The sequence below is a fragment of the Lepidochelys kempii genome, chromosome 13 (genome assembly GCF_965140285.1).
Source record: "Lepidochelys kempii isolate rLepKem1 chromosome 13, rLepKem1.hap1, whole genome shotgun sequence".
In the NCBI taxonomy this organism is placed as follows: domain Eukaryota; kingdom Metazoa; phylum Chordata; order Testudines; family Cheloniidae; genus Lepidochelys; species Lepidochelys kempii.
The window spans coordinates 2,040,710-2,065,113 of record NC_136392.1 but is presented as its reverse complement, the minus strand read 5'-3'; the positions used below and the strand labels follow the sequence as shown (position 1 = coordinate 2,065,113).

At 44.4% G+C, this 24,404-nt stretch overlaps 1 protein-coding gene across 1 annotated transcript in view; it reads left to right on the top strand.

The window, feature by feature from the left end:
- Nucleotides 1-23,603, top strand: part of EFCAB8 (EF-hand calcium binding domain 8) — a 37,948-nt gene extending 14,345 nt beyond the window's left edge. Inside the window, exons 11-27 of the mRNA XM_073308876.2 lie at nucleotides 1,952-2,082; nucleotides 6,370-6,437; nucleotides 7,702-7,850; nucleotides 8,942-9,079; nucleotides 11,094-11,201; nucleotides 11,375-11,602; nucleotides 12,083-12,153; nucleotides 12,588-12,792; nucleotides 14,802-15,056; nucleotides 15,506-15,646; nucleotides 15,741-15,962; nucleotides 16,361-16,522; nucleotides 19,630-19,798; nucleotides 20,997-21,129; nucleotides 22,245-22,449; nucleotides 22,577-22,675; nucleotides 23,100-23,603. Of these exons, the coding sequence (XP_073164977.1) occupies nucleotides 1,952-2,082; nucleotides 6,370-6,437; nucleotides 7,702-7,850; nucleotides 8,942-9,079; nucleotides 11,094-11,201; nucleotides 11,375-11,602; nucleotides 12,083-12,153; nucleotides 12,588-12,792; nucleotides 14,802-15,056; nucleotides 15,506-15,646; nucleotides 15,741-15,962; nucleotides 16,361-16,522; nucleotides 19,630-19,798; nucleotides 20,997-21,129; nucleotides 22,245-22,449; nucleotides 22,577-22,675; nucleotides 23,100-23,306 (2,691 nt within the window). The 3' untranslated portion in view covers nucleotides 23,307-23,603. The remainder of the gene's footprint in view (nucleotides 1-1,951; nucleotides 2,083-6,369; nucleotides 6,438-7,701; nucleotides 7,851-8,941; nucleotides 9,080-11,093; nucleotides 11,202-11,374; nucleotides 11,603-12,082; nucleotides 12,154-12,587; nucleotides 12,793-14,801; nucleotides 15,057-15,505; nucleotides 15,647-15,740; nucleotides 15,963-16,360; nucleotides 16,523-19,629; nucleotides 19,799-20,996; nucleotides 21,130-22,244; nucleotides 22,450-22,576; nucleotides 22,676-23,099) is intronic.
- Nucleotides 23,604-24,404: the final 801 nt, after the last annotated feature.

Below are 24,404 nucleotides of genomic sequence, written 5' to 3'. Positions count from 1 at the left end.
GTGCAGCATCTGGCACAGTGGGGTTTCTGGGTGCTGCCATAATCAAACATTACTAATAATAGGTCTGTGGGACGCCCATTGCTCTCATTCCTTCCGTCTTCTTACGTAAAAAGGAAAAGTGTGCTTTACTGCTGCTGCTCGTAGACCAAGAACTCTGGCCGTTCGGGGTGTGTCTACACTGAGGAGCAGCCCACAGTGGTGAGTCTCAGAGCGCAGGTCTACAGAGTCAGGCTTGCAAGGTTTTCCCTATAGCGTTAAAAGTGGTTGCATAAATGTTGCAGCTTGGGCGGGCGCTCGGAGTCTGAAGCCTCAGGAAGGGGGTGGACTTCGGGGCCGGAGCCTGAACCCTGCACAGCTACTTTCAGTCCTGTAGTGCAAGTTCTGCGAGTCTGAATCTGTCGAGCTGGGTTCTGGGACCTGCTGCCGCTCGCTGCGTGGAGCGGAGTATGGGCTGCGGAGCGCCACCAGGGGCTGCGCCGTTTACACATCCCGAAGGCTGGCTCTGCAAACCACAATGACTTACACCTGGGCCGTTTTGTATCCTTCCGCCAGCCAGCCATTCAGGATCTTGCAGCTCAGCAAGCAGCCAATTCAGACCATTCTGGCTGGCTGTAGGGCGGTTGTGGGTCTCTCCCTGTCAGTCGCTGTAATACTCCTAGGGCGGCTCTGTTTGGGGGGGGGATTAGCCAACAGTTAATAGGCCCTGGCCCTCAGTCCAGGCCGGGCAGCAGTTGGGTCTGGTAGCCCCAACGTTCAGCCAGAGCGGGGCAGCACATAGTTAATGGGTCGGGCAGGGTAGTGGCACATCGCTAGGCCTGGCTTCTTCAATCAGGATGGGGCCGTAATCAGTTAAAGGGCTCTGGCCTGCTGTCAGGCAGAGCAACTCAGTAGTCTAGGGAAAGACTAGCTCTCTGATGGGAGAGTCAGGAAAACCATCTGGTGTCCTAGCTCGGGTGGGTGTCTGACCAATGCAGGCCTCTCGGCCTAAAGGCGTGGAGGCTGCCGCCCCTGATGGTAGGGTGGCGGGGGTTGAGGGATGCAGGCCCACCCACTGCACTGCATCCCAGCCCAAGGCCCTAACCCTGGTCCGCCACTGGGTCAGCGGGGAAATCTGTCCATCACACGCTGACCAGCTTGCAGTCAGTCACACAGCTGAACACTATACAGCTTCCCTGGGCTCCTTCCTACACTCCCAGTTGGGGGGTACCTAGGTTCTGGGGTCATCATTTGCCTCGCTGGGGTAGACAGCTCGTGGCAGCCCCAACAGCTCCTCAGTGCCCCCTTTGTCTGGCAGCCCCAGCAGCAACTCCAGGTCTCTGGAAGTATAGCAGCCAGGCTCCAGCAGCTGTGGGGAGAGAGATGTCCTGCTCCTCTGACAGCCACGAGTGACCCGGTTCTGCCCACCAAGGGAAGACAGTGGGTCTCTCCGCGTCAATCAGAGGGGGAGACCACGTCCCTTCGCTACAATGGCTAATGCACATGCAAAGCACCGCTGCTTCCTGGATCCCAGAAGAGCCTTGTCTATAAGGATCCTTTTGGTCTGAACCCTCTCAATCCCCATGTCCAAGTTATGACCCTCTTCACATTTCTTGATGTACATGATGAACCATCTCCTCTTAATTCAAAACTGCACTCATCCAATCAAATACCATGCCCTTCCCTTTTCAGGGTTCTGCTGTGTGTGCCACCCTAATGTTTCTCTTCTCCCTCTTTCTTCTGCCTCTGCTCCTTGTCCCACTTTTCCTGTGTTTATTGTTCCTCAGCTTCACATTTCACTGTTTTTCGCTGGAGTTTTTCTGTCTTCTTCAAACTGTACGTGAACCCAGGAATGTCTGAATGGGAGTGGCACTGTTGGCCCCCACTGACGATTGTAATGACGCAGAATGAGCTCTCTGTGCTCTTGTTTATGACCTGCAGTGTCATTAAGCAAAGTCTTTCCTCTCTCTTCCAGGGTCTCCATGGGGACTGGTGCCACCAGATAAGATTCATTCCTCAGCTCAATCTTGTTGCCTCCTGCTCAGCAGCTGATAAGAGAGCAATGGTGCTTACTTCACTTCCACTACATATCATGGGTAAACCCCAGTAAGACAGGTCTCTTTGTCTGTTCTGTAAATTATCCATCACACAATGGTAGCAGGCAATGTTACAGTTCTCTTAAAATTCCATTTCCTCCAGGAAAATCCTGTTGGGACTCAGCTTTCAGGCAGGGCTCAGGAAACCTAAATTACAGAACGGGGGTAAAGGGGCCCATAACGGACACTACTCAGTGGCCTGTAAATAGATGAAGTTTCCAACAGACTTCAGGCTGTAAGTACAGTCATTTCTGGGGCCTCTAGGCAGTGGGAAAATGGCTGGATACGGAACAGTTTCTTGAGGAAAATTTCAGAGAAGATGGGAAGACACTGCTCCAGCTCTATTATGTCGTCTATATTTTAGAGAGATGGGCCTGACCTGAGAAGTCTAACCTAGACCCAAATGTCCCCAGAGCTGCTGGGCTGAAGGGTTTGGTTTGATCTGTCACAGAGCAAAGGTCTAGCTGGGAAGTCCCAATCTTGGTCCAAACTTCCCTAGCAATTGGGGGGCTTTGGATCTAAAATTTTGCTTGGGTTGGACTTCTTTCTAGTGTCCTGTAAACCTCAAGTGCTGTACTCCACAGGAAAAGTGAACAAACAAATGGAAGTCTCTTAGACTCTTTTCTTTTTAGCTAAAAAGAAATTATTATTAGATTTGCTGAAGTGGAATTAAGCAAAATGCAGCCGCAGTGATGTCTGACTTCCTGTTTTTTCCCTCTTCCCATCTTCAAGAGGCGAGGCAAGGCAAGGTGAAGTGGGGCTTCAGTGTAGCGAAGCTTGGGAACAGTCCTCTGCTCTGTTTTCTGGGGGTGGGTGCCCGTCCTGCTGCTGCTGCTCCTGGTCTGTTGGGCCCAAGCGTGCAGTGCTTGTTTGTAGGCAGTGGTGCTGAATCTGAGTGTTGCGAGAGCTGAGCTATCATTGGGGAGCAGCACAGGTAGGACTCTCCATGTTGTGAGGAGGAGGGGGTGGGATTTGGGCAGGCCCAGCAGGCTGTGGGGGGACTGGGCAGGTGAATGTAAATTGGATGGAACTGGGCAGCAAAATTCTGATCCAAAGTTCAGCTCACCCCAAAGTTAACATCAGAGATGGGGAGGGGAGTTTGCATCCAATGTTTCCAGTCCAGGCCTATCGCTAATTCAAATGTTTCAGGGGTTGGATCTAGAGTAATACACATCCGGCAGGACAAGCACAGGGTGAAGACCATGTTTCTGAAAGTGTTTAAGGAAGGGGAAGATGAGGTTGTCTTGAATACATTGCTAGTGTTCACAAGCTGTATACACTGTGTACCCCAGCTGCCATTCACCTCCCTCGTTTCTCTCTACCCTTCACTCCTTCCTCTGATTATTCTCTTTGCAGCCTTAGCTCATCTCCCTTTTCCTTTAATCCCCTTCTGCTTTCTACATACCCCTCTCTCCTCCTTCTTTGTCTTTTCTTCCTCAATCCTTTCTGCTTTTTTCATTCCTTCTTTCCCAGCCCTTGTCATCTCTGTATTCTGTCCCTGTCCTTCTCTGCTTTCAAAGTGCATTAGGGCTGGCAGCAGTCCATCGCCTCCTGAAAGCTAATGGGGTGCAGCAGAAAGCCCAGTAGTTAGCTAGCATCCTGGCAACAGGCCAAATACATATTTCAGCAGCTGGCTCACTGTAAATTGTGCAGATAGCGGCCAATGGTTTGAATCCACAATTTTACTCCCTCTGCAATTTTCCCTGGCCCCTGGTAATCACCATTTTCTCTCCCCTTTCCCAATACATGCAATGCTTTGCTCCACTAGAGCAGCACCCTGCCCAGACTTCATTTCTTTCCTTCTCAGAAATCAATCCCTCTGACAATGGTGGCTATTGCTCTTGAAAAGGCTCAGTTATCTGTTGACCTGGAAATCGCAGGCCTCTGCATCTGCAATCTGTCCAAACGATCATGGAATAACAAAAGATGTGAATGCTAAATAACCACCTCCAGGAGTCGAGTTTAAACTCTCAATCGCATGCTGCTGACACCTGGGTGTTGAAACTCATCTGTCTTTGGAGCCTCTGGAGAGAGTAATGCCAAGTCTTCTGTTGATAATGCATATAATTTAACAATCTCTCTGTTTGGTCATGGTGTTCTTACTGTAGAAATATGTTCCTCTAGTGACAGATGGGTTTAAAGGAAAGGATTCCAGTGATTTGTGAATGTAAAGATGGTGTGTGCGGGACTACATTGGGTTCGTCTGCATTTAATACTAAACAAACTTGCTTTATTAATGGATTTGTCTGCAGTTCTGATGATTGTGCATCCTTAAATCCAGAGACGTTGTCCCATGCTGTATCTGTATGTTGGGTAATTTCTGAAGAGTTGTGTGGTGGTGTGTGTGTGTCTCTCTCTCTCTCTTTTTCTCTGGCCTAATTCAAGAAAATCTGGATTAATGCTAAAATAGCTATTTCAGAATTTCATGACCCCCGGTTGCGAAGCGGCAGATTTACCAGCAGGTGGTGCTACGGGGCTTTCCTTTACCTGCGAAGAGAGAATTACTGGTTTTGTTCCTTTATGTAGATGAGAGCTGTGTGAGCAATTCACACTGAACAGTTTATTTGGCAGCTTTAGCCTGGATCATTGCAGCATTTTTATTATGCTATTTGTATGGAAGTTTTGTGTGAATAAATTCCAGCCTGCGGGTCACTTGCTAACTAACCCCTTGAGTATTCATAACTTGGTATTTAAGTTGTGCTGCTGGTTAACTAAGTTTCATGGTATTGTTTTGGTTTGTTGGCAAGGTGGCCGAACGCTTATGAGTTCTGATCCAGCTTCCTTTCAAACAGTAGCTTGGTTAGTGATTGAGCGGACCTTGGGTCATATGGCAGGCTTAGAATTTGCTCTGTGTCCATTTGTATTGCAAATCTTTGCTCGTGTGTGTTCATGATGAGGGGATAAAAAGGACACAGTCAGAGAGAGATTTTATTTAGAAATCATCTAATTGTTTGCAAGTGTTTTTTCTCTCGTGAAGACCGATTTCTTCATTTCTAATGGTCTCCACTCGTGAGCTAGCTATTGAGGTTACTGTTCCAATGCAGCTGAGTCTTTTGCTCTGCACCAATCCCATTTTTATGGTTTTCACCCTTGTGCTCCCCCCCCCAACTCATTATTTTTAACGGGTGCTGCTTTTGCTTTTAGAAGTGGGTTGTGTACCTTGAAATGGGTTGGTGGAAGTCACGGAATTGACAGCTGTCAGTGGGGTGAATTGTCCCCCTGGGGTCCGAATATCATCTGAGATGGAGCTCCAAGGACTCAAAAATAATAGAACAGCACACTGCCCAGATCTTTATTTCATTTCCTTCTCAGAGAACAATCCCTCTGACAATAGGTGAGCCGAAGCTTCTCTGCAGGTGTTTTCTCTTCGAGTGTCGGGCGTTATTCTTCTGTTATGACCCCCGGCTCTCAGATAATAAATCACTGAATAGTCCCAGCCCGGGCCTTGTCCTGCTCTTGACTATTGTACTACCCATAAGAATGGGTTCGGGGATGGTTGTGTTCAGCTCCTTCCTTACAGGCTGCTCCATTTCTTCTCTTTATATGAATGCTGTTGCATTTCCTCTTTGCCAGCCACCAAGGGGCACGTTCTCTGTGATCCTGCCTCTCCTGGTTAACTTCTCTTTTTCTCCCCCCGACATAGCACTTCTCCGCCTTGAGTTTTCACCCTGCTCTTCCTCTCTCTTTGCAACTTCTTTTCTGCTTGGTCACCCTAACCATATGTAGAAGCCCAATGCAAGAGGCCCTAGCAGTCGGGAAGTGAGTCTGCCTCCCCTTCCTGTCCTATTCTCGCAGAGGGTGAAAGGGCCTGCAGTATTTCCCCCCTGGGCTCCTGCTGGTGACAGTCGTAAGTTATGGAACTTGTATGGGATGTGGAGACCCAAACAGTCCCTTGTTCTGCTTGTGCTGAAGGCCAGCCCTGGCCCCTTCTCTTCCTTAATCGTTTCTTCTTAGAGATGGGTCTGAGCTACACCCTTCGGAGGGGGTCTTTTCCAAAGTTTGGGGATGTTTTGGATCGGGGGCTTCAGTTTGAGCTCATTGTAGGGCAGGTTACAGAGTTTCGCTAATTTTATAGAGCTCTCTTGCTGTTCCTTCTGGTTCTCCATGCTTCTGTCTGTATTTCCCCCTTTTCTGACCACCCCACCTATGCAGGAGGTCCCCTGTTTAATCAGCATAAAGTGTCCTTCACACAAGTGATGTATTTTCCACAGCCTTGCCCACCAAATCTGGAATATGTTTTAAAAGGGCCAGCTGTGGTTCTTGCAAAAGTCTGTTCATTTTATTTTCTCTGTTCTAGATCATCAACGATTGCTTTAAAGAAAGGCATTCTCTGCTTCGATTATTCACCTGAGATGAACGTGCTTGGTAAGTCACCATCATCAAAGCCCATTTTTCACCCCACTGATCTCTGCACTCCATCTATAGTTGCTGTGTTGAAAGCTTTGATAAAAAGGCAAGTGTTGGGAAAGAGTATGAGTTCAAATACAGAGAGCCGTGTCTTAAGCAGCCATGTAGGGGACAAGCAGAAACTGGTTACTTTAATGACAGGTTTCAGAGTAACAGCCGTGTTAGTCTGTATTCGCAAAAAGAAAAGGAGTACTTGTGGCACCTTAGAGACTAACCAATTTATTAGAGCATAAGCTTTCGTGAGCACATTAAATTGCTCACAATAAATTGGTTAGTCTCTAAGGTGCCACAAGTACTCCTTTTCTTTCTGGTTACTTTAATGGCAGTGGCCTCATCATAATGGTGGAGTTTGGGACTCTCAGATCATGGGGTTCTATCTCTGACCACGTGGGCTAATAGCCATTGATGGACCTATCCTCCAGGAACTTATCTAGTTCTTTTCTGAACCCGGTTATAGATTTGTCCTTCACATCATCTCCTGGCAGGAGTTCCATAGGTTGATTGTATTCTGTATGTGTGAAATTTACCTCATGTAAAAGCCAGCACACGGCCTATATGGTATTCCATTTCAATCCCACTGAAACCCTCAAAATAGGGGTTAAGTGGAGCATGGGCAATGAGATTTTTCTTCTGCCTCCTGCTCTTAGTGGCCTGAGTAAATTTTTCAGTGAAGCTATCAATCAGCAAAAAAAATCAATACAAATTCCCTACGTCATCATCCGTAGAGAAATGTGAGACACCTGACATCTGAATCCCTTTACGTGTACTTGCATTGCAGACTAAAGCATGTGACACTGTGTTTCTCTGGTGGAATCTGTCGCTCTCTAAGCCAGTTTTAGAATGCTGTAATATTTCAGACTAGAAATAGGAGACTTAGTGACGACACACAGGCTTGGCCTTATTTAAGATTTATAGCACATGTAGGAAAAAAACCTATTTTAAAATAACTATCCATTGGAGATTGTGGAAGAACACACACTGTTTGGATACAGTGAACTCTCCCAATCTGTGCTTCACCCCCTATTACTCATCTCATGGTCCTAGGTTTTCTCCTCTGTGTGTCAAGTGTGGTAATTACTTTGAATTCGAACAAGGAGACAGGTTAGGTTTGGGCCTAAGCGTCTTCTGATGTCCTGTTCCAGTGTTTCCTTCATGGGATGCTGGAGAAGTTAGGTACGTCCTTGCCTTCTTTTGTAACTAAAATGTATTTTCTTTACATTAGTGACCGGGGGATTGGATCCACTGGTTAGAATATGGAATCCATTTGTTACCAACAGCCCCATAACGCTGATGAAAGGCCACGTTACTGCTGTGACTCACATCATAGTCAATGGAAAGAGAAACACCATCCTCAGCATCTCCAAAGACAAAGTACAAAGTCCGGATTAAAGGAAAAATGGCTTGTTGCATTTGCAGCCGTATATTTCTGTGCTCGGGCAATGGGAAAGCATCGTCCTCTAAATATCAGTAGAACTTACTAGATGACACTTCTGTGGGTATGATGTGTGCAGGAGCTGTGCCTGAATGACCAGCTGGATTTGTATTAGGTTTGAGAGAGATTCTTTAGTGCTAGACGTGGGATCAGGAGAGAGGAGCCTTTGGTGTAATTAGTACGTGCTCTTCAAAAAGAGGTTAAACGTTGGTGAAACTAGCTTGGCTGAATAGAAAACTACATCTTTGCATCCTCTGTGGGCCAGGTGCAGGGTACCGAGGGGCACCAGAATCAGTTAGTCAAATATTATAGCTGCCAGGAGCCTGGGAAGCTCCCACATCTGTTTAGTTAGGGGCTCCCAAAACATGAAAATGCAGTTTGCTCCTCCTTGCCTTCCTCTGGCCCTGTTTGTCTTAACCCCATCAAAACCCAGAGCAAATCAGTAACACTGCTCAGTCCCTGGCCATCTTCAGTGATGCCATTCCACCTTTGTTTGTAGCTCCATCTTGAGCAGATGTCGGGTACAAAGAGCCTTTGTTATTGTATCCTTGTCTGTTGTGCTCAGCTCACTAACATTGGTGGGAGGAAGAACAAGGGCAGTAGAAAAGGCTAAAATATTAAGATTTTAGCTTTAGCTTTGAATCTCCTTGTAGGTTGTGGGTTTGAACCAACCCCCCTAAGCATTCCATTCATATAGCTTGTATTGTAATTTAAAGCTAGTGCAGCTTCATACTTTAATGCTACCTTCTCTGGAATTCTGCAAGCAAAACAAAAATTTCCTGGAGAATGTTGATATTTGGTTTCCTTGGGGAAGGCGGTGTCTATCTGGTAGGTCCTTTGCCTCCATTCCTGGGCTATTGCAGTGAACGAAACCTTACATTGGGATTGTGCATATGTTTGGATATTGGCCTGAACGTATGGGAAAAGTGTATTTCCTCTGGGTTGAACTGCCAAACAGCATGAACTCTCTAATGTGCTTCACAAATGCCTTAATCCCTTTGACTTCTGGTTTCTTTCCTGCATCCTTCAGAATATCCGTGTTTGGGATTTGCTTGATCACTTTTGTCTCCAGTCCATTCCTGGCAGGACTATCTCGTTAGGAAATTGCCCGATTGTTGATGCCTATTACAGCGAGTTAAACAATATGCTTATCTGCACCACCTTCAAGGTGAGTTAGTTATTTTACCATTTAACAGAAGACATAATGTACCCTTTTCTTTCACAAAAGGAAAAAACATATTTTTTCTCCTTTCTTTGCTCATCTTTCTCGCAGACATCAGTGAGGGATTAATTTTTGACTGAAGTTCAAAGACTTAGTCTTGTTGATTTAAATTCACTCTTGTGCAAAGGGCCAACTCAAGGCTTATGCACCGTTTAAATCTTTAGGGCTTACATGGGACTGGGGCTGGGTAGGAAATGTCTTTCCCAACCTGCAAATGGTTTTGAGAGTTTGAAAATGTTACCATCAGCATGGGAATGGAAGATTGAAATCTTGACTGTTCACAAATGAAAAAAACCGGAAAGCACATCCCTGTTTGAGCCGGGAGGTCTGGCATCGACATACCTGAGCTAGTTCTGCTCAAGCGAGCACCCAAACATAGCGGTGTGGTTGGAGGTGTTGTGGGGGCTAGCGGCTCAAGTACAAACCCAGGGAACCGGAGTTGCTGTCTGTGCTGTCCTGGCTTTGGAGCAGAACCAGGGCAGGTTTTTGTACACCAGCAAGGAATCACGCCTCCCGGCTCGAACAGACGTCGTGTAAGCTCTTGGTTGGGGTCAATTGAAATGTTTTTTTGTTTTGATAATTTTGAGATGTCTGATTTTGGCCCTTTTTTTCTTTTTTTTTAAACTTTTTCAGTCCGTCTCGCTTAAGTTTCAAAATGAGAAGTTGTTTTGAACCGCAGAACCAGTATTTTTCTTTTTGAAAATGTTAAAATGAAATGTTCCAACTATTTTTCAAAGTTTTTTTTCCTCTACGTTTTGTTGAAGGGGGAAACTTGCTGAAGCAGACCCCGTTTCATCAGCAGGTTGTGTTTCACCAAATTGACATTTCTGTTGAAAAACCATCAAAAAATCCCAACCAGTCCTTCATGGGGCCTTGTGCCTGAGGTGAATGTCCACCCACTGAGACACAGCATGGCCTAGTGGAGACAAACTCAGGAGCATGTACTTTTTAGTTTCGTTTCTGCAACTGGCATGCTTTGTGGCCAAGTGGAGGTCAACTAACTTCATTCTCTGTACTGCAAAACTGGGACAGTGGTACTCTCTAGCTACCTCACAGGGATATTGTAAACAAGATTTTGACTGAAATTCTCATCTTGCTCAAGTGAACAGAGCATCAGTGGGACTGCTCACGTTCGTCAGGGGAGCAGGGTTTGGCCCTCTGTTGAGGTCTGATCCTGCAGAGTCCTGAGTGCTTTCCACAGGGTGCCATTAGTTCCTACTGAAGTCAATGGGAACTGCATGAGCACAGCACTTTGCAAGGTCCTGCCCATAAGTGTTTTTATAGTGCTTTGATGACATAAAGTGCTAAATGCTGTCAGTGATACATGGTGGCGGTATTAGTAAATGCTGGATTTTTATTCAGTAGGCGGTTTGGAATAGAGATGCAGATATTCACTGACCGTGTCTGGGGATGGACGCGGATCCAAATTCTATATCTGGAGCCCTGCAGATCTGCGTATATCCCTGGGTATATGTGGACCATCTTTGAGGATTGCAGATCAGACATGGTTACAAATTTTGTATCCACGCAGGGCTCTGCAGGCCAACTGATGCTCTGACATCAGTTCCAGATATCCCCCCCTAGAAGAAGGAATAGCTGGATGTAACCGAACGTTCCTTCCAGTGTATCTGCAGGAGGATGGCCATCCTGAAAAAACATTATAGTCTGGGTATTTCAATGGAGGAAAGTGGCACTTTGGTATCAGTAACACAGCAGTGCAGATGTTCTTGAGGTCCTGGTTTATTTTTCTTTGGGGGGTATAGTAATATTGGGGGGCTATCTTTGCTGATGGTTTCCCTGTTCTTGAAGCATGTAGATACCTTTAGTCTATGTTCCATTCACTGCCTAGAGGTGGCAGCTCTGATTCATATAATTCATCTTTTATTCAAATCCTGATGGTTCTTTTTGCAGAAATGTTTGTTTCTGCAGTTTATGGTTTTTTAAATCTATTTCAATCCAGATTGGAATTTTCTATGGAGATTTAGAATTCATGGAAACCATTAACTCAGAAGTCACGTCCCATGACCAGCCGCTATGTACAGCCCTGTATAACAGGAACTTCAAACAGGTGAGTGCCAGGATTATAAACTGCCTTAATATCTGTGGTCACTAATAAACTGCCGTAATGACATATCAATGTCTAATGCACTGATCTGCTCCCCTCCTTTATATCTTATGACCTTGAAATGCTGAGAACTTGATAGATTGACAATATGTACTTCTTCATGGTGGTCTGTGCAGGTGGTGAGTGGTTGCCATCGTGGGATGGTCAGAGTCTGGGATATCATGACTGGGCAAAAGATGATGCAGTTTATGACCTCGGAGGGCAAGCACACTGAAATAACAGCAATGGCTTTTGATGGGCCGGAGAGACGCCTCATCACTGCTTTGAAAGATGGGACAATCAAATTCTGGAACTTCAACAATGGGGCCTGTCTGCTTGAGATGCCTTACTTGGATAAAACGGAGGTCAGCACCGCATGAAAGGAGAGAGATGTGTTTTATCAGCGCTTGTCACGTCCATCTCTCCTCTGCTCCAGCCTGGAGTAGAAACACCGTTTCATTATCCTTGATTCAGCTTGCCAGGGAGCAGAGGGTGGTGCTACCATAGTGTTTTATCTCCTAGGATAAGTAAGTGGGAGAAGACTGACAGACTGAAATACCAGTAACAATTTTACTTGGAAAAGGGGCCCTTTTAGGGCCAGACTATCAAACTGTCTGTAAAAACCCTGCAAACGTTGCAGAGGCATCCATTGTGCATATAAAACCTGCCTTCCTACATGTAGTTTGACCAAGTGTGACAGCAGTGATGGGTAATTTGGTGCACAATTATCTGATTTGTGCAAATTTTGCACAAATGGGGGAAGTGTGGATTTTGCATATGTGAGCAGATGTTTTCCAGGCAATTACTAGTTATAACTTAGCATTGTGTCTGTGTCTTTCCTGTAGATCAGTGGAATTCTGTATATCAATCTGAAGATATATGTGACTGGGTGGAGTAAAAGAGTTACATGGTACCTGTAAGTAGGAAGTGGGCAGGGGTTACACGATCCAATGTAAAAATGTATTTCCTTGGTTCCCATTGCTGGCTCGTTATCTCTAACCCTGCTGTGTACCAAATGTTTCCTTAAACATACCAATACCTAAAAGGTGAAGTAGATTATGGTCTGGAGAGGGATTTGTTGTACTTTACAGTCCACTTCCTTCTAACTTCATTAAATACACTGGTTTCAGAGTAACCGCCATGTTAGTCTGTATTCGCAAAAAGAAAAGGAGGACTTGTGGCACCTTAGAGACTAACCAATTTATTTAAGCTTTCGTGAGCTAAAGCTCACTTCATCGGATGTACAAAAGCTTAAATAAATTGTTTAGTCTCTAAGGTGCCACTAGTACTCCTTTTCTTTTTATTAAATACACTGTTCTTCCTGGATGACTGTTTGATCTTGCTTACCAGAGATGTGAAAGAAAATGAGGTAATTGAATACAAACACTGGAAATCCTACCACTCAGAGGACATCTTATCTATAGCCAAATACAACAGTCAACTCTTGGCTACTGCCTCCTGCGATGGAGATGTAGTGATCTGGAGTACAGACTCGGGACAGGCAGTCTGCAGGTTTAACGCATCCCAGAGTCCTTTGACCCTTAAGCCAAACAGGGTAAGTTCAAGAACAGCTGCCCAGCTCTGTTTCCTACACAATTCAGTGCTGCAGTATGTTAAAGATGCCTTCCAATTACTGTTAAATTGAGGGGATGCGTGCACTACATTATAACAGGGTCAGCTTGTCCAGCTTAACCTGTGGAAGTCATTAACAGGATGTTGTGAAGGCCAAAAGTATAACTGGGTTCAAAAAGCATTATAGACTTTAAAGCCAGAAGGATCATGATCATCTAGTCTGACCTGTGCATTGCGGGCCTCACCCACCCACTCCTGAAATAGAGCCATAGCTTCTGGCTGAGGTACTGAAGTCCTCAAATCATGATTTAAAGACTTCAAGTTACAGAGGACCCACCATTTACACTAGTTTAAATCTGCAAGTGACCCATGGCCCAAATTGCAGAGGAAGGCAAATCCCAAGGTCTCAGCCAGTCTGTTCATGGATAAGTTCATGGAGGATAGGTCCATCAATGGCTATTTGCCAAGATGGTCAGGGACACAGCCCCATGATCTGGGTGTCTCTAATCCTCTGACTACCAGAAGCTGGGCCTGGAGGACAGGGGATGGATCACTAGATAAATTGCCCTGTTCTGTTCATTCCCTCTGAAGCACCTGGCATTGCCCACTGTTGGAAGACAGGATAGTGGGCTAGAAGGACCATTGGTCTGACCCAGTATGGCCGTTCTTGTGCTGTTATGATTTACAGTTAGAAAATATATTATATTATTTTATTTAAAAAAAAAGTTTAATTTGTTGCTCATCAAAATTAGGTACGGATGATAGCTGGAGCCAGGCTGTGTGCCTTTAGTTCTACGAACGTTCTGCAATCCTGATTTATAACGTCCCCGCTCTTCCATTTCCTGAATGGGGACCTGGAGATCTGATGAATTTTACAGTTGTTTTGTGCTATTGGACACAAGATGGATCCTCTACACACTAAGTTGGGAGTGATAGAGAAGTTATCCAAATAAAATTATGAATATTAATAATACTCCAGCCAATCGGAAACAAGATAGTTAAAGTACAGTCAATTGTGTTTTTAATCAGTCTCTTGGTCTCTAGTTGGTTGAGGCACAGAACAAGTCTGTGCTTGTCCACATCAGAGCACGCTCATCTCAGCTGAAACAGCAGCTGTCCTATCACTGGAACAGATTGAAATTGTGGAGCATGAAGAGTCACTTGATGTTTCATCCGCATGTCAGTGCCCAGAATTCTGGTTTAGCTCTTACAGAACAGAGCTAGCATCTGCACACTGGGGGACAGCATAGATCTGTGGTGTGCTTTGTAAGATGCAGCATGTTTTCATAGGACTGGAAGGGACCTGGAGAGGTCATCTAGTCCAGTCCCCTGCACTCATGGCAGGACTAAGTATTATCTAGACCATTCCTGACAGGTGCTTGTCCAGCCTGCTCTTAAAAATCCCCAATGATGGAGATTCCACAACCTCCCTGGGCAATTTATTCCAGTGCTTAACCACTCTGACAGGTAGGAAGTTTTTCCTGATGTCCAACCTAAACCACCCTTGCTGCAATTTAAGCCCATTGCTTCTTGTCCTATCCTCAGAGGTTAAGAACAACAATTTTTCTCCCCCCTCCTTTTGTTCCAATGCTTTACAAGGCTGGATTGTGGGAAGCTTTGACCACTATGAACCCTCAGATCTTGTATTGAAAATATATTGCATTGGTATCTGTTCCACATGTTAAAGGCTCATCCTTCTCTCACTGAAGTCACAGAAGTTATGAATGGGAGAAAGATCAGACCCTAATTTAGTCCCACTGGCAGCTACTTCTCAATAGAAACAGGGATTCTACTTCTCCTTAAGCTACTGCAGCAGAAAAGTGATGTTGCTGGCCAGAATGGCTGGGTCTGCTTTGCAAGTGAAGAACCCATTGCTGCTTCAGTCATGCAGCCCAGCAGGTGGGATGGGATGTAGCAGTTTGAAGAAGGAAGATGGGAAAAGTCTCTAGGGACAGTTTCACCCTGAATGCAATTTTTGTTCCCATTGCTTAGGTGTTTACTGAGAGTAAGGAAGATCCCAGCAGAGGAAACATCCCAAAGAAACCATCAGTATCCATAAAGCTGAGCGGTTATGCTGAATCTGGGAAAAAGAGTTGGGCAGGCTCGAGGACTAACGCCTCAACTAGGCTTTCAGCGACTGGGAAGCCTTCGGTTTCCTTTTTTGGCCAAGGCAGAAATTTGGCTCCTGCTCCATCTGTTATAAGACAGTCCAGAGAAAAGCAACGGGATCAAGCTAAAGCACAGCAGGTATGGTTCTGTGAAGGCTCTTGTGCTTTAGGCTAAACCCACAACAAGCTCTGGCTTGTTCCAAGCTGGGGTGAAGACATGTCACAGCGTAAGCATTGTTGTCTTTTACACAGTGAACCACACCATAAACAGCAAATGGTAAAAATTCAAGGTGGTTTCCTGGTACTCTTGCTTCTTTTCACTCCCCACCCACCCCCTGCTGCCACTGCATGGTTCTTACACAGCTCTCTGCTTCTTTTGGCCCTTACTCACCTCTGTAAGGGGGTCTCATGACTTGGCCTTATAACGAGAACTTCTTGTAGTTAAGGTTGAAAGAAATATTGGCCCCTCAAAAAATCACTGTCATGTCTTACCACCCTGCAGAGACTGCTGTCAAGAAGAGCAGAACCTAATCAGCCTCCGGTGAAAGGCCTGGCTATAGGTATGTGGTGGTGTTTTTGATTCTGTAGGCAAAGCCTCCAGGAGGGGAAAATACTGACAGAGACAGTGATTCTCCCAAAGACCAAGATACTGCTGAAACCAGCAACCAAAAACAAAACTATCCAAATTGGCAGGAAGAGTTGAAGGGCCTCCCAGCTGCTGTGGAAAAGGTTAGACATCTACATTTCTCTTTGACCTACCCAGCAATCAGAGTGGATGTGAGAGTGGACAGGGAACGTGTTGCTATGGCTTTCTCTTTTGCAGATACTTTTCCTGGAGACACGTGAGCAGTCCCCTGACACAGCCATTCTGCTAACCAGCTCTGCAGGTGGCTACATCTATGCCTGGTCAGTCAGTAGTGAAGGGGGGATGTTGGGCAAATTTCAGGCAGTACATGGTGATGATGTAAATGCAGTAGTCGGTACCATGTCCACGGATCCAGAGGACTTCATCTTGTTGACTGGAGATTCCCTAGGCTATATTAAGGTGATTGTTTTATGATATCTGAGAAACAGCCTCTTTGAGAGTCTGACTCTGAAGATAAGGAATAAAGTCATAGGATTTGTAACTTGTCTGCTGTTCAAAACAGACCAAACAGCTTGTTCCATTTGAAAGGCTGGGAAAGTAATGAGCTGTGTGAAAACTTGAGACCTTAATTTAAAACCCAGTGAATGAATGAACAAAGCTGCAGAGCAAATGGGACTATCTTTAGTCCCTAGAGATGTCACAAGAATGAAAACTGGGGGGTGAGTTATATGCATCACTCATATTATGGTGAATGGGAGCATTGTGACTGGTCACTTCCTAGCCAGTTTCAGGGGAATGTGCAACATGGTGTTTCTGTAAATGAAAATTAAAAAATTACTAACAAAGTCTCTCCTTAGATCTGGGATATCGAGAATTATTGCAAATCAAAAGAGGTAAAGAAAGTTTCCAGGGCAGGAAAGACAGAAACCTCTCATAGAAATGAGAACGTGTTTCGTGACCTAATCCCAAAATATTGCAGAGTTCCTGCCGGAAAAAATCCATCTGTGGAAACTAATGAGGTAGTGCATTTCAGAATCTGTGCTGTAAAGAGTTTATACATTATATTAATTAGCAGTAGCATAGCCTTGTTTCCTTAAACTCTTCTCATCACATTCAGGGTGGGGTTGGCATTTCAAGAGTTTTCTGTAGTGAACTGAATTTTCTGCAGGCCTCTAAGATGTCTCTGCATGATAAATGGGACTTGTGCTCCTAAATCATGTAGGTGCTTTCGAAAATCCCACCCTATATCCACAAATATTGCCCACGCATTTTTAGAAGCTTATTGGAAGTCTGACTGTCAAGCTGTCTGGAGTGGCACTCAAGCATGAATACCAGCCTCAGGTCAGACTGCGTAGCAGCAGGGCACAAATCCCAAACTGGTTGAGAGTTCTATACTTAGATTTCACCAACAAAGGATCAAGTGTGAACTCCTCAAGCACTTATAACAGGCTTAACATGGAGTCACAGACAGTCCCCTTGGGTACTCCTATCTATCTTGCCACCCAGTAAACTTGCCTTTGTGTGATAGATGCTCCCTTACACCAAAAATTACAACTTCCCAGTCCCAAAGGACCAATCACTTACCCCAGATCAGCTACACCTTAGATCCTACACCAAAGACAATGCTTGTAGCCAATCCTATAATAAATTAACTAAAGATTTATTAACTAAGAAAAAGAAATGAGTTCTTTACAAAGTTAAAGCAGATAAACACATACGAATGAGTTAGTCTTAAGTTCCAAAAGGTAATAGAAGCTGTTGTAATATGCAAGCTCTATAAGCCCTTTAGGGTTAACCCAGGGCAAACAGCTGGGGATCCCTTGCTTATGCTTAGAAATCTTTGCCCCTTATTGTTCAAGCAGCATAGAGATATCAGTTTCTTCATGGTGGATTTTTATTGCCTTCCTCCCAGAGTTCAAGCTGGTGGGACGAGTGCTTGTGCATGTCTCCTCTTTGTGAGTGGGAGGGGAGCAATTAGCAAAGTCTTCTGTCCCCGGATTTTCCACAATGGCGTGTCTGATGTCTGTGGTTCTTCTTTTGCTGGGCAGGAGATGACACCCCTTGTGGAAAACTAGTATTTCACACTTGGTAAGGCTTCTCTTCTGACTGTGAGGTTTACACTTTCAGAGTAAACGCTTATATGCTATCTTATAACCTGGGATACAGACATTAGAAGTGAGATTAATGCAGGCAGCAACTCACAAGCATTTAATAAATTCTAAACCCATTTTTCTTAATCTGATACCTGTTTTAACAATACTAACACACAGGTGAGTCAGACTGGCTTCCAGCCGTGCATTTGTCATCGTACTGTGAGGCCTAGGGGCCTTGGTGTGAGCTGGCACTTGGCCTGCCAGCGTCACAGTGACCACCTCTTGAAATATTTGGTAGATTAATTAAGCTATGTGGATTGGTCTCATTGCTTTTGGGAAGGTATCACTGGATGTGCTGATGCATGACATTATTTTCAAAATAAATACCAGGATTATTTCTCTTTTTGGAGTGACATTAGGAAAACATACCTTTCTCCTCACCCTTGGAGGTGACCTGCACTAAATTGACACCACCTCAGTGAGGAAGGGAGGAGGTTCTTCAGCCCTTCCTGGCTCAGCGAGATGTGATTTCATAGCAAGAGGGGAAAAACAAATATACTTGCCTTCTTTGAATTGAGAAATATGGGCCAAGAGGATCCTGACTTTGTAGACTCCCTAGTATTGTACTGGATACAACCCATTAGGAGATACCCAGTGGAACTGGGATACAAAAGGAAGACCTGGCCAGCTGATGCATACCGCTATCAAGATAGTTACAGATTATGGTCAAAAAGGTGTCAGAACTATAGAACCCTATAGAAAGAGGTAAACAGAGAGGTGGCAAAGTTTGCAGATGAATACTAAACTGCTCAAGATAGTTAAGACCAAAGCAGGCTGTGAAGAACTTCAAAAAAATCTCACAAAACTAAGTAATTGGGCAACAAAATGGCAAATGAAATGTAATGTGGATAAATGTAAAGTAATGCACATAGGAAAAAATAACCCCAACCATACATACAATATGATGGGGGCTAATTTAGTTACAGCTAATCAGGAGAAAGATCTTGGAGTAATCGTGGATAGTTCTCTGAAGATGTCCACGCAGTGTGCAGCGGCAGTCAAAAAAGCAAATGGGATGTTAGCAATCATTAAAAAAGGGATAGAGAATAAGACTGAGAATATCTTATTGCCCTTATATAAATCCATGGTATGCCCACATCTTGAATACTGCATACAGATGTGGTCACTGCATCTCAAAAAAGATATACTGGCATTAGCAAAGGTTCAGAAAAGGGCAACTAAAATGATTAGGGGTTTGGAACGGGTCTCATATGAGGAGAGATTAAAGAGGCTAGGACTTTTCAGCTTGGAAAAGAGGAGATTAAGTGGGGATATGATCGAGGTCTATAAAATCATGAGTGGTGTGGAGAAAGTGAAAAAGAAAAAGTTATTTACTTGTTCCCATAATATAAGAACTAGGGGCCACCGAATGAAATTAATGGGCACCAAGTTTAAAACAAATAAAAGGAAGTTCTTCTTCACTCAGTGCACAGTCAACCTGTGGAACTCTTTGCCTGAGGAGGTTGTGAAGGCTAGGACTATAACAGGGTTTAAAAGAGAACTGGATAAATTCATGGAGGTTAAGTCCATTAGTGGCTATTAGCCAGCATGGGTAAGGAATGGTTTCCCCAGCCTCTGTTTGTCAGAGGGTGGAGATGGATGGCAGGAGAGAGATCACTAGATCATTACCTGTTAGGTTCACTCCCTCTGGGGCACCTGGCATTGGCCACTGTCGGTAGACAGGATACTGGGCTGGATGGACCTTTGGTCTGACCCAGTATGGCCGTTCTTATGTCTAGCTTTATACCATTATCATTGCTGTCCACAAACCTGAAGGGATAAAAGTTTGTTTCTTGGTAGATTACGTTCTCATGGTATTTAAATACCATGGTGATAACTGCCATAAAAATAGCTGAGATAAGGTGTGGAGATTATTTATCGGTTATAAAGGTTTGTGTCATGTTTAAACAAAGCTGTTGACCTCCCAAGTGAGCATCTTCACAAATTAATTTCTCATGTCATCTGTTCTGCAGGTCCTGGATGGCTGGAGTACCACCCTTATCCCCCCAGATCTTCTAAACTCTTGGAGGGGTCATCTGAAGAACGTCTCCCACATTGTGTATGTGGAAAAGCTCAGACTAATTGTCACGTCTAGCTATGACTGCAACGTCAAACTCTGGATGCTCTCAGGCAGGCACATAGGTACAATGGTTTGGAATGCTAAAGCCATTCATACCAGCTGGTGTTTTCTAGACATCCACCTTGGTTATGAGACAGAAGAGACAAATAGATGTGTCACTTTTGCTGTCTTGTTAGATAAAACTGGCTTCCTAACTTAAGTGCAATTTGTTAACTCTAACGGATTTTTATTTGGGTAGGATGGCTGGCTCTCAGCTCAGTCTAAATTGGACCACAGCTGACCCCACCAAAAAACTACATCCTTAGAAATATTCTGAGCCCATCAATGCCGTTTTGGTTATAAGGTGAGGAAAGTGCTGCAGAACGGAAAGTGTCAGCCAACTCTCACCAAAGACTGTGAAACTAAAACTACAAGGAAGTTGTCTCATGGCTCAGGACCCAGCTGAAAATCTTCAGGGAGAACATTGCACATAAGAACGGCCAAACTGGGTCAGATCAAAGATCCATCTAGCCCAGTGTCATGTCTTCTGACAGCGGCCAATGCCAGGTGCCTTAGAGGGAACGAACCTCTGTAGGTGAGCTAGCAATGCCCAGCTGCTGCCTGAAGCCATCCCAGGCATAGTGCTATTTCTTACTAAAACATTAAAGATAAGTATGTGACAGCCCTTAGGAAGATAAAGTTGGTCTTTAGTAAAGGCTCGACTGGGAGCCTCCATGTTGTAGAAATAACACCAGTTGCATACAGTATTGCAGTTAAGAAAAATGATGCCATACAACTCCCATTTCTAGGATTTCCCCCTTTTCTGTAAATTTTACTTTAAAAGAGAAAAAGAAGATTTCAATCCAATTTGTCAATTTTTAAAAAACAATCTAATTTGTTGAGGGAAATGAAGGAAATGTTGACCAGAAATTCCATCCTGGATTGGAGAAATCTTCCTGATGAAATTTTAGTCGCAGCCAATAAGTTTCCATGGAAAGCTTCAGTTCTGATGAATTGGCATATTCTGAAGAAAAAATGTTTTGTCAATACATTTCCACCCAGCTCTAGGGATCTGTAGCATAGTGATGACCATAAAGTCCTGTGTTTATCATCGGCTTCACTTGCAAAAACCTTTGTTTCTCCAGAGATAGGAGAATTGCCAGTCATTCCAAAGGCAAACAAGAGTGAGAGGTTTGCTTGTAGGCAGTTGTTAATTGCTGTGTCTGGGTTATCCATTCAGCCCTCATTCTGACCTTTCTTTTCTGCTGGTTTAAATGGCAGGGACCTTTGGGCAGTCATTGTGGAACGTTGGGCTGCAGTATCTGAGGCCAGCCAAGGTGCCATCGGAAATCCGAAGGGTTGGTTCCACTCAAACCCTGAAAGTGCTCAATGAGGGCAAGTTCCCGCACTGGGAGTAAGTGAACTGGAATGCGTCTTTGAAGAGTCACATTTAAGCAAATGCCTTTCTTGTGTGGAGGGTAAATACGATAGCCTCTGTCTTTGTCACGTCTGGTTTCAGTATGCTGGTGCAGTCTGTATCTGAACTCAAAATAATGGACAGGGATGGTTAAAGGAACTGATTAACTCATTCATTTTTTGTCAGCAGGGTGGGGGGTAAACCCAGTAGCTGCCATGATTTGTTATAAATCTCTGTTCAGCAGGTATTCAATCTCTTTCTCCATGGTTCCAAGTTGGATTTTTAGGGCTGTCTCTCTTGGACTATATTTACACTAGCATTTTTGTCAGTAAAACCACACCCCTGACTGACACAAGTTTCACCGACAAAAGTGCTGGTGTGGAGCGTCTCCTGCCAATATATCTACCGCTGCTTGTTGGGGGTGGTTTAATTATGCTGACAGGTGAGCTCTTGCCCATCAGCATACATGGGAGACCTTACAACAGGTACAGCTGTGCTGCAGTAAGGTCTGCAGTGTAGACATATAGCCTTGGACTTTTGGGGGTCTGTAATATTTAGACTTGAGATAAATTCAATCAATTTTTCCATTCCCAAAGGGTTCCATTCACAAGAAAAATGTATGGAGCCTTATCGAAAGCATTCGATATGTCTCTGTTTCTAGGGCTGCTCTGAGAAGATTTGTTCTTTGTCTGACTGGACACTAAATTCCATAGGTCTAGTCCTGTCCTCACATACACCCATCAGCTCTGGTTGAAACCACTGAGAGTAGTGAGGGCAGAGCTGGGCCTCGGGAGAGCAGCCAGTGTTAGAAGTAGAAGTGCTGAGTCCCACCACGAACTAGGAATTGCAGAGAGCTGAGAAAATGTTAGATAAGAGGGCAGGGAGGGGCGAATGAGAAACGATGCTGACTTTTCCTAAACCCAGAGAGGCTCCAGTTCAAGTCCTCTCTTATTTTATCCTAATTATTTTGCGTAGTCCAAATGCAGCATCTGCTTTAAATATTTCCTAGTTCAATGAGTAGGGTGGGCTCCATTCTGCTGCATTAGGGAAGAGGGGAAAGGCTATTAGTTTGCTGTGGAAGTTTAATCCTCTCCTTATGCCTTTGTGCCCAGAGATACTCGAAGCATTATGCATGTGCTTAGCCAGGAGAGGAGGCAGCATTCCATGCTGACGAATTTATTGCGAGGAAAATCAGACCTAATCTTAGATTTTAATCTGAACTTTAAAAAAATGATCCAGAAAGAGAAGCGACTGACCCGTTATATGGATGAACAAATTGAGGCCGAGTGGCACCAGTGGGAAAAGAAGGGGAAGCTGGTGAGGAAACCAGTGATGTTGTCTGACATGCTGTTTAAAAGGGACAATGTACAGAGGGCTGGAGGGAGAATCTTGCACAGGGAAACAAATGTAGTAAACTGCCTTCTTTTTACTGTAATTATCACAGAAGAGTGAGATCCTGGGCTCCTCCTACAAGCAAAAAATGAGGCGTCATTTATCTGAATTCCTCCCAGATGTAAAAGCCTGTGTTACCAACAAAGAGCAGGTAAGTTAATGTCTTTCCACTGGAAGCTACACCCTCAGGGCCTGAATATCTGAGGGAGATGTCTTTAGTCCTTGACAATGGAAAGATAGTTTCAGATATAGGCACTGCAGAGGAGAGGGATCTTGCACAAATGGTAAGATGGACAGGAGCAGAAAGGAGGCAAATGATAGGAATGTGAAAAGAACAGAAGTTGGGTAGAGGCAGGTAGGACTTAGGATGGAGCAGAGGTTCTAAAGGAAGGCAGGCAATTTTTGGATGTTGAACAGGAGGCTGATGGGGGCCGGGGGGGGGGGGGGCGCAGTACAGTCATTTTTTTGTGCTACTGCTGCCTGTTTTCCTTCTACGACTGCTACAGAACAAGGCCTGAAAGTGCAAAAAAAAGCCTCTAAAAATTTCCAAACAAGACTTCTTTTGTCTCGTCCAGGCCAGGGTCTATCACTGTATCCAGTATGCTGACCTGCAGAATGTCACTCCTCCTCCAGTTCCTGAGATGTTGGTAGAGATGCAACAATTTCAAGCAAACTTTAGGAGAAAATCAAGGTCAGGGAAAAGGTTATCAGCTGTCATTTCTCACAAGCTAAATCTGAAAACCCATCAACAAAGTAAACTGTCTTCACGCACAAAAGACTGAACTTCACTGAAAGAAGCTGATATGGTCCTTTGAAATAGATTGACATGTAATAGGGGAAAAATGTGTAGGATATGTGAAAAACCTAACTCTGTTTTCTTAACAGATGCTAGAGTCCATACAATATATGGGCATCATTTATAGCTTGTAAGAGTCATAGACATTCTAGCCATCTGGTTTTATAAATGTTAGAAACAATTTTTGAACAGGTAACGTATTTGAGAAAATGCAGGATCTTGCAAATAAAGGAAACATTTATTTTATGTGCTAGCTTGGAGTTTAATGCACTGCATGTTTTTCTTCGTGAATGAGACATGGAGCCTTGAAATGTTGCCAGTTGGAGTAATTCCACCTGTTAAATGCACCTTGTTGAAGAGCTGCAGAAAACCAGGATGGAATCTTTCACAGAGCTCTCAATACCAGAATGCAGTGGCCTTCATAAAGAAGTTAGGGTTGGCAGCTTCTAGATACATTACACGTCATTGGCAGGGTTGTCCTGGGTATGTAGCGAGGCGCCCCTCTGCTCCCAACAGTTAGTGTGATGTGTAATCACGAGGAAAAAGTCTCAACTTCATCATATGTCTAAAGTATTTAATACTAATATCTTCCTAAGAGCTGTGTAGACTGTTACAACATCTCTGTAAGACAGGCAAGGGTTTCCATTTTCTAGGTAGGTAGAGGGTAAGTGACTTGCCCAGTGCTGCAGTGGGCCAAAGGAAGAGTTGAGAATGGCCCCACCTTTTAGCCATTAGACAATGCTGTCCCTTACTTGATTAGCTTCTTCTACAAAGAAGTGTAATATTCTGCTGATATTGACTAGACAAAGTGGTAAAAAAAGCTTTAAAGGGATCTTTGTGACTCAGGGAGCAGGTGTCTCAGGGCATATAGGTATAACCCAAGTGGTGTCCTCACTAAATCATGAGGTAAAAATGTGTGTTAGTTGATAAAAACAGCTCTGGAATAAATCTGGTAAACAAAAGAATACGACGGGATATTGCTGCCACCTGGCAGGCATCAAAGATCAGAGGGCACGTGATCTACAGGTGCTGAATCGCATGGACTTGCTCAGTATATCAACTGTAGAGCCCCTTGCCGCTCCTC